Source organism: Nerophis lumbriciformis, linkage group LG24, assembly GCF_033978685.3.
Source record: "Nerophis lumbriciformis linkage group LG24, RoL_Nlum_v2.1, whole genome shotgun sequence".
Lineage (NCBI taxonomy): Eukaryota > Metazoa > Chordata > Actinopteri > Syngnathiformes > Syngnathidae > Nerophis > Nerophis lumbriciformis.
The window spans coordinates 23,965,001-23,974,769 of NC_084571.2; the positions used below are offsets into that span (position 1 = coordinate 23,965,001).

Below are 9,769 nucleotides of genomic sequence, written 5' to 3' on the forward strand. Positions count from 1 at the left end.
TTTTACAGTAAAACCAACTTGTAGCTCAGTCGCCAGAATTTTTCATTTATTTTATGTAAATAATCAATTAATTTTTGTATAATTTGTTATGAATTAATACTTGTATTAATAAAGTACAAATAATACATTTGTAAAAATTCAGAAAATTAAATTGATCAAACATTTTTAAAAGCAGCTTCAAGTTTTGAGACAGGAAGCGTTTCAAACCCCAATCAACTGTCTTGTTCCAGCTGGACGGCGCTGTGAAGCCCACCAAGGCGGTAAATGTTCTGCCGTTGCCGAGCAGCAACAAAGATCCCTTGGCTGGCAGCAGCTGCATGGTGGCCGGGTGGGGGTGGTCCAGCAACAAAGTCAAGAAAATGTCCAAAGTCCTCATGTCCGTCAACCTCACCGTCGTGGACAGAGTCAAGTGCAACTCTCCTGAATACTACGACTTCAACCCCATCATCACCAAGGACATGATATGTGCTGGTTCTGATGGCAAAAAGGAGGCGGGCACCTGCCTGGTAAGTGCTTGTTTGTGTGGGGATGTTGCCCAAACTAACAAGTCTTTTTGTTTTTAGGGGGACTCTGGTGGTCCGCTGGTGTGCAAAGGAAATCTGGTTGGAGTCACTTCGTTTGGATCTCGGAAGTGCGGCCATCTACCTGGAGTGTACTCCTTTCTCTCAGCCAAGCAACTCAACTGGATCAAAAACGTCATGAAGAAAAACTGATTACAAACTCTGCATTTGGGGCCATTTCAATAAAGTGCTAACATTTCAGGCTTGTTGTCACAACTTAGCCAAGGATCTATTATTACACCATTTTTTAATGCATTTTATTAGTAAATCTTTTTAAACTAAAATGTAAAAAAAATATGGTAAGTTGCAATAATTTCACCTCAAAATGTAGTGTATATTACTGTAAATTGGAAAAACAGTACTGCTGTTTTTATGGTCAAAAAAAAAAAAAAAGACTGCTCAGTTGCCAGAATTTTACTGTAAAATTTACATTTTTTTTTAAACTGCAATTTTACAGTAAAATGTTGGCACCTGAGCTGCCAGTTTGTTTGTTTTTTTACCGCAAATCAACAAGTGTAAATGTTTCGGTGTATTACTGTAAATACCAAAACGGCACCACAGTTTATTACAGTAAAAAAAAAGTACTGTTTTTTTCATTTAGAGAAAAATGCTGTAAAAACCAAAGTAAATTTCACAATTTTACTATGAAATCTTTTGCTACTTTTACATTGCACAATTTGATGGATAACTTGCTTTGAAATCATTATAATTAGTATGTATTTCTATTTAAAAAATGGTTTGAATGTTTGATGATATATTTTTGCATAATTAGACAATATGTAAGTTAAGATAATTTGCGATTACATGGAGTACATTTTATTTTTTTCTCCCGAAATAGAAAGAAAGAATACATTTAGTGAGAAAAGTTACAGTACTTTATTGATACATATTATTTCCAGGCTTTCGAGGGCCAAATAAAATGAAGTGGCGGGCCACATCTGGTCTTGAGTTTGACACCTGTGATCTAAACGTTTGCTTGTTTACATGAAGTGCATAAATAGTATTTATTATCACGATTTAGCTTACAGTAAACTGTATGTGACTCAGTTGTAGTCACAGGTAATTAAGTTCAACATTTGGATATCAGCGTAGAATAGTTTAATTGAAATTCAATTTCTGCAAATTTTTGTAAACACATATTTGTCAAGCCTTGATAAACGATGCGTCGCGAAAGGCCCAGGAGGCTGCGTCGCGAAAGGCCCAGGAGGCTGTAGTGATTTTAGGATGCAGACAAACGGGGTAGCAGCTTGAGGTAAACGGAGTATTTATCAATACATGAACAAAAAGTGAGAGCAACGGTAAAGAAAAAAAACAACTGCTGAAACCCAGCAAAACACTCACAGGAATTGTGGAGCAGACGGCGTCCACAAAGTTCGAGCTTGGCATCAAAGGACCGTCAATGGTCGCCAGTACAACAGAGAATAGATAATTATGTCCCAACAACATAGGTAGGGAAAAGGATCAACTTAAATAGTCTTGATTGCAAACAGAAAACAGGTGAGGGGAAATGCTCCAGGACACAAGTGAAGCAGCCAGGGGAAAACACCAACAAAACCGGAAGAGCCACCAAAATAAAAGCACAGGACAGGAATTAACACAAAACACCGAAGAACACTAACACAACGCAACATTAAGGCAAGGCCTGCTGTAACCAATATTTGTACAATTAAAATATGTCTCTCGTAACCTCCTGAGAACCAGAGGTGGGTAGAGAAAAAAGATGCTAATACCAGAAGTCCCTTGCTTCTAAGGACCCCCCCCCCCAACTCCCCACTTTTTGAGAAGTACTACTTTAGAGTAATATGACCCATTTGAAGTATCCAAGTAATGACTTTCAAAAAGTACTCTAACTAGTGATTTATTTAGTAGATATACATATATATATATTTTTTTTTTTTTGATACAACTGCAGTTGGTGTGGCATGACAGAGACATTAATACAACATGTAGTACAAAAGATGTACATTGTACAGTCACCTATGACGTCATAACATGGGGTTATGTTAGCAAATGCTAGCTTATGCCTTAACATGTTTTGTTTTCCAGTTGAAAGGGGAATTCCTGTAGGCCGAAATGTGAACCTTTCTACTGACACACATGATATAAATGTTCTTTTTCATACTTTGTAAGTAAACATCGAAGAGTTATGACGTCATGTTACTTTTTGCACACACATTATATATATATATATATATATATATATATATATATATATATATATATATATATATATATATATATACACACTAGGGTTGTACAGTATACCGGCACTAGTATAGTATCGCCGTACTAATGAATCAAAAATGGGTATGACGGCACGTCCTCACGTCATGATGGGTTTACGAGCAGAGGAGCATGTTCGGCAGCGCACAATCACGAAGTACTTACAAGCAGACACAGTGTGTAGACAGAAAAGGGAGAATGGACGCAATTTGGCCTAAAAACTAAAGATAAAGGTGAAGCTATAACACTGAAACGCCCTCAGGAAGAGGTACTCTCCCTGGGGACCGCCAAGCTTCTAGTCACCCATGTGTTTCGACTTCACGGGATCCCCATGGATGTGGTGTCAGACAGAGGTCCTCAATTTTCATCCGCTACATGGAGATCCTACTGCAACTTGTTAGGGGCCACTGTCAGTATGTCATCAGGGTACCACCCACAATCTAACGGACAATCGAAAAGAGCCAACCAGGATTTAGGGGCGGCCCTGAGATGTGTTTGTCACCAGCATCCATCAATGTGGTCCACCTATCTCCCATGGGTGGAGTATGCCCATAACACCCTTATCTGTTCATCTACTGGCCTGTCTCCTTTTCATGTGGTGCATGGTTTCCAACCTCCCATCTTCTCCTCTCAAGAAGTCGAGTCCACTGTCCCCTCCGTGACTGCCTTCCTGCGCCGTGTGCACCGTGTGGCATGATACCCGTGCCGCCTTGTCTCGCACAGCCAGACAGAACCAGACCATGGCAAATCGCCATCGCAGACCAGCTCCCGACTACAAACCTGGCCAGAGGGTTTGGTTATCATCCAAAGACATTACACTGCCAGGAGAGTCTAAGAAACTGGCACCAAGATTCATGGGTGGAGGGTCATCCGGCCTTTACTGTCAACACTATTCTGGTTGCCAGGAAGCGGGGCAGTGGGGTGCAGTTTCTGATCGACTGGAAGGGGAGGATCGATTCCTGGATTTCACGCTCCCTTATTATTGATGTTATTAATTTCATATTTTTATCATAGATTTCCTGGAAAACCAGGATTTGGGGGGGGGGGGGGGGTACTGTCACTGTTCCCGTGGGCGGAGTTGTGAGACGTGCACAGCTGTGTCCAATCTTCCCGACACTACTTAAACAGCACCTTGATAGCTGGATGGCACTCGGCGATTCCACTCCTCAACTCTCCATATCAGAAGACTTCTATGCTTCCCAAGTTTTGGATGCTTAACTTCTTGGCTATCCCCAGTGCCATGCAGCTTGGTGTTGTGTGGTAGTTTGCACGTCTTGCAACTCCAACCCAAGTCTAGTTATTTTTGTATATTAGCTTTTGTTCTTTTTTCCACGGTGCTCATTTTGTTTTCTCTTTTTCACACTGTCGCTTTTTGATATCTCCTGTTGGTTCATTGTTGCGAGTACTTTTTCCCTAAGTAAAGAACTGTTTTACTCACCGTCCGTCTGCATCCTTGGGTTCCTCTGTACTGCATTTAATTGCATTGTGACAGTAACGAAGGGGAAGCGTAGCTTACAGCGTGACCCCAGAGATGCAGAGACGGCAGGTGGAATGTAAGTGAAAGAATGTTTAATCAACAAGAAAAGGCGAGTGCAGCGAGGAAGTGCACAAAACACACTTTAGAAAATAACATGTCACTCTCAGTGGAGCAGAGAACAGCCAACTATAACCGTGTACAGCATGTAGATTAACTACGATCAAAGTATTGGACAGGACGTCGAAAATGTGTAATAAAGTTGTACTTTATATAAGAAAAAAATGGCATACAAAACGGTACAAAACGATCCCTATATCTTGTTACCTGTCATTCATTCATCACCCGTGGGCACGTAATCCTCAATCTCAACAACCACAATGCACCTGCTCCAGGTGTTGTGCCGGAAAACGCACCCCTGCCATAATATGCACCCCCTGACGCGGGAGCGCGCTTACGTCACTCGTCACTCGATTGCATCACTCGTCTCGAAAAGTATATCTAACTCGGCTGTTGGCTGAAATAGCCTCTTTTAAATCGCCTCTTTCGGCATAAAAAAGTACATAAAGTGAAATAATCCAAGTTTTCTTTAATTGTGCTTTACTTGTGGATGAATTAAAAATTGTGAGCATTTAATGATTTCGCCGTCATTCAAGTGGCTGAAATCGCCTCTTTCGGCATAAAAAAGTACATAAAGTGAAATAATCCAAGTTTTCTTTACTTGTGCTTTACTTGTGGATGAATTAAAAATTGTGAGCCTTTAATGATTTCGCCGTCATTCAAGTGGCTGAAATCGCCTCTTTCGGCATAAAAAAGTACATAAAGTGAAATAATCCAAGTTTTCTTTACTTGTGGATGAATTAAAAATTGTGAGCATTTAATGATTTCGCCGTCATTCAAGTGGCTGAAATCGCCTCTTTCGGCATAAAAAAGTACATAAAGTGAAATAATCCAAGTTTTCTTTACTTGTGCTTTACTTGTGGATGAATTAAAAATTGTGAGCATTTAATGATTTCGCCGTCATTCAAGTGGCTGAAATCGCCTCTTTCGGCATAAAAAAGTACATAAAGTGAAATAATCCAAGTTTACTTTAATTGTGCTTTACTTGTGGATGAATTAAAAATTGTGAGCATTTAATGATTTCGCCGTCATTAGATCAGATAAGGCGAAAACAACCAATTAATATTGGAATATTTGCTGTCCCGAAAATGTAGTATAATTGACAGCTATACTGTAAAGAATATGTACACCAAAGTAAACCTCTATTACATTTCACACCTGCCACAGAGTGCACCCCCCATCTATCTCTGGCTAGGAAGGTCCTAGAGACATGAAACTCACCCTGGTTACTAATCATAGCCCCCCGGGTATACATTGAAAACCATGTGAAAATTGGACTACCAGAAGTGGAGTTATGGGGGGGTGCATTTCCCACCTGCCACAGAATGCACCCCCCATCTATCTCTGGCTAGGAAGGTCCTAGAGACATGAAACTCACCCTGGTTACTAATCATAGCCCCCCGGGTATACATTGAAAACCATGTGAAAATTGGACTACCAGAAGTGGAGTTATGGGGGGGTGCATTTCCCACCTGCCACAGAATGCACCCCCCATCTATCTCTGGCTAGGAAGGTCCTAGAGACATGAAACTCACCCTGGTTACTAATCATAGCCCCCCGGGTATACATTGAAAACCATGTGAAAATTGGACTACCAGAAGTGGAGTTATGGGGGGGGGGGGGGGGTGCATTTCCCACCTGCCATAAAATGCACCCCCCATCTATCTCTGGTTAGGAAGGTCATAGAGACATGAAACTCACCCTGGTTACTCATCATAGCCCCCCCTGTATACAGTGAGAACCATGTGAAAATTGGACCTCCAGAGGTGGAGTTATTTGCATTTTCAGGCAGGACGTTCAGGCCAGCTGCCTGAGAATGCACCCCCTATGTTTTTCTTGGTATGTACAGTGTCCCCAGCTCTTGGTACATGGGACTTCTCTAACAAAGTTTACCTCACAATAGAGATAAAGTCCCTGTCACACCAAACATCATAAATACATCGGTATTACGATAATATAATCTGAAACCAGTCTTGTAATTAAATAGGTTTTTTCAGGTCAGAGGAGAAGAAATATAATTTCTTATCAAACAAGGTATAATGCAATTTATTTTAATACAAACAAATAACAAAATCCACCAATAGTTAAATAATTTATATATACAATATTAAAAGTCAAACGTCAAATAAAGTGAACACAAAGACAAGAACACTTTTTGGTAATAAAATGTAACTCCTCATAAAAAACTATACATCTATAAACAGAAATATTATTATATATTGGGCAGAAGGGGATAACATAAATATAGTTTAATACTTCCAACACTCCCCTCATCATGAACACGCAGGGCACAGGTAATCCCCATCCACATCTGGCCTCAGGACACACTCATGGTGAAACCACCTATCACAGATGTCACAGCAGATCTAAGGTGGGGGAGGAGGATGGAGGTGAGGAGGCAGATAAGTTGGGCCATTAAATGTATATAAATTCCGAATTTAAATAATTCATCATTATCACTGTTACAGCTCCATATCGAGACTTCACAGCCACAGAATCCACTTGCTCATACTACACATGAAATGGACTGAGACCTTTTTCCAGCTTCTGTATGAAATGAGGGAGTAGGTCATGGAAGAGTTCAGTAAACTGTTCTGTATTTGTTGGTTTCACTAACATTTGTAGGGCTTATTACAATTTTTTATTTTTTTACCTCTTTATCATTCAACCAATTTGTACACAAACACATTGAAACAGAAGGTACACTGTTTGAACTCATACGCATTATGCATTGTCACCAAAATACATTTTCCATTTTACTACAATAATGATGTTATCTACGCCCTGCTATTTCACAGCCTGACTGTATTGCACAGTGAAAACGTACCCATTGAGGGTTATCGCTCTCCTCCATCCCACAGCTGTGACAGACCTTGCTGAGATCATCTGTTCCGAAAAAGAGTATGCATCAATATTCAGTCTCAAATTTCTTCAAATATCTTGCTGAAATTAAAATAAACTCCAGTAATATGTAATTGTATTAAGCTGTCCTGATTATTTGATTTAATCTGTGCCATCAATATTTTTTATGGTTTAAAAATGTTAGTGGCAAACCTCATTTGAAATACGTCATCATTTACCGAGAAAAAATCTGTTTTTAAATGTGTTAAAGTAAAGCAATATGTTAAGCAGTCAACCAATTTTCAAATTCTTAAAATCAAGACTGTCTTGTATTACCTGGAGCAGGGGTCCCCAAACTACGGTCCACGGGCCGGATCCGGCCCCCCAGCATCCAAAATCCGGCCCACAGGAAGTCACAAGTTAAACAAAAAGTTTTAATTTTTAATTTTTTAATTTTATTTTTTTTAAATCTTTCTTTTCTAATCCATTTTCTACCGCTTGTTACTCTTGGTGTCTCCGAGCTGCTCAGGCAAATCATATTGTCTAAAAATGAATTTTCCCATAGATAACGTGACAATGTTAAATGTTGATGAACATCAATGTTAATTGATGTTAAATGACAAAACAGATTATAAAGACAATGTATATATGAATATATACATACATATATATATATATATATATATATATATATATATATATATATATATATATATATATATATATATATATATATATATATATATATATATACATATATATATATATATATATATATATATATATATATATATATATATATATATATATACACAGCCTGGCCCCCGGCCAAAATTTTTTAACCCAATGCGGCCCCCGAGTCAAAAAGTTTGGGGAACCCTGACATAGAGGGTTAAAAGAAAGTGAGACAGTAGGACCCAGAGGACCCCTTCCACACATGCACTATTAATGTTACTTAAATAATTCCAGAATATCCAGCATTTATAAATTGGTACAACATAGTGTCTTGTACCAAGGTTATGGGCAATTTCAGTTTAGAACTAAGCATTTGGATACAGTGCTGTACATTCCTCTATAATGATTTACCCATTCCCCTGTCATTTCAACTGAAGGGCATGGGATTTAAAACAGCTCAAACATGAAGTAATTAATATTGATCTGCTAAAAATAAAATTCACCTGTTTCTTGAAGGAGAATAGTGGCAATATCCAGTCTCAAATTGTTCACAGCCGAAAGGTGCGTCTCAATGTTAATTGGCTGCCCTTTCAATATTTTCTCTGCAAACTAAAAAAAAACTTAGGTTAGCGTATAAGCATCTTATGATAAATACATAAACTAGCAAGATGATAAGATCCATGTTTTTACTTTGAGCAACATATGATTATACGCAAGTTATTCTTGTTAACATCAAAATTTTGGGATATTTAATGGTACATATCACAAACATGTAAGAAACCAGGTCATGGATTTCTCTTATGAAAAAAGGTAATGACCTTGAGGTTGTCCACATTGTTTCAGTAGTTTACAGTACACTTACTTTTAAGGCCAGGACACCACATGATGTGCCATCTTGCTGGCGTGCATGGGCCAGAGTGCTGCATGTCCACCTTGTCACATTGCAGTCTTTCTTTCGCATAAAGGCCCTTAATGATAGAAATATTACTTGTAAAAAACTATTGCACCATTGTCATTTAGCAGCTCTTAGAGCTGCTTTTTGTCTGACGTTATAGTGCAAGTACTATGTATCAGACATCATCCTTTAATGGAAAAAAATACCTTGTTGACTCCAGGCATCTCTGAATGTTCCTTTTAGATTCCCCCAATGGATCCAAAAAAAGGCATCTCCTCTCATGTGGGTAGATGACCTTTGTATTTTTAACATGGAAACAAGATAAGTGAGGCACAAACCTACTATTAGACAGATTCATCTGTAAGATTGAAATGGTACATGAAAATATTTTAGACTTCAGAAATGGCATTTGAAAGGGAGTTTCACCCTTGAAAGTATAGAGGGCCTTCAATAACGTAAAATCAACTATGATTAGTTTATTCAAATTTACTCTAGAGTTTAATGTAGAAAAGAAAACGTAAATTGTGAGAAGTTAATATGGCTTGTGTGATATTTAGATATACGCTGGTTGCGTGGTGACGTCAATACGCACTAGCTAGTGGACAATGTTAGAACAGTTACGCCTGATGCATAAAGTACACCTACAAACATTACAGCTTGCTTTAAATGATATTGTTGCAATTCAACATACATTGATACACAATAACGTAAAATCAACTATGATTAGTTTATTCAAATGTACTCTAGAGTTTAATCGAGACAAGAAAATGTAAATTGTGAGAAGTTATATGGCTTCCTATCAAAATCATTGGCAAATAAAAACAAACGCAGTAAGTTTGGTATAGGTTTTTATTTATTTTGTGTTACATAGAAATAACACTGCACTTCTTCTGAATTGGAACATCCAAAAGGAACCAACTTTGAAACCATAATTTTCTTTTCTTCTGGAAACATGTTAAGAGACCAATAAATTGTGTGTTT

General features: G+C 38.3%; 1 protein-coding gene and 1 long non-coding RNA gene across 2 annotated transcripts in view; one reads left to right on the forward strand and one right to left on the reverse strand.

The window, feature by feature from the left end:
• LOC133620627 (granzyme A-like) overlaps positions 1-759 on the forward strand; it is a 7,502-nt gene extending 6,743 nt beyond the window's left edge. Inside the window, exons 4-5 of the mRNA XM_061982217.2 lie at positions 231-506; positions 564-759. Of these exons, the coding sequence (XP_061838201.2) occupies positions 231-506; positions 564-713 (426 nt within the window). The 3' untranslated portion in view covers positions 714-759. The remainder of the gene's footprint in view (positions 1-230; positions 507-563) is intronic.
• A 7,371-nt stretch (positions 760-8,130) lies between these two features.
• Positions 8,131-9,396, reverse strand: LOC133620629 (uncharacterized). The gene is made up of 3 exons (XR_009817546.1): positions 8,995-9,396; positions 8,756-8,861; positions 8,131-8,502 (listed from the first exon to the last, which is right to left on the reverse strand). It is a non-coding gene; the product is annotated as an uncharacterized lncRNA (long non-coding RNA).
• Between the last annotated feature and the right edge of the window lie 373 nt (positions 9,397-9,769).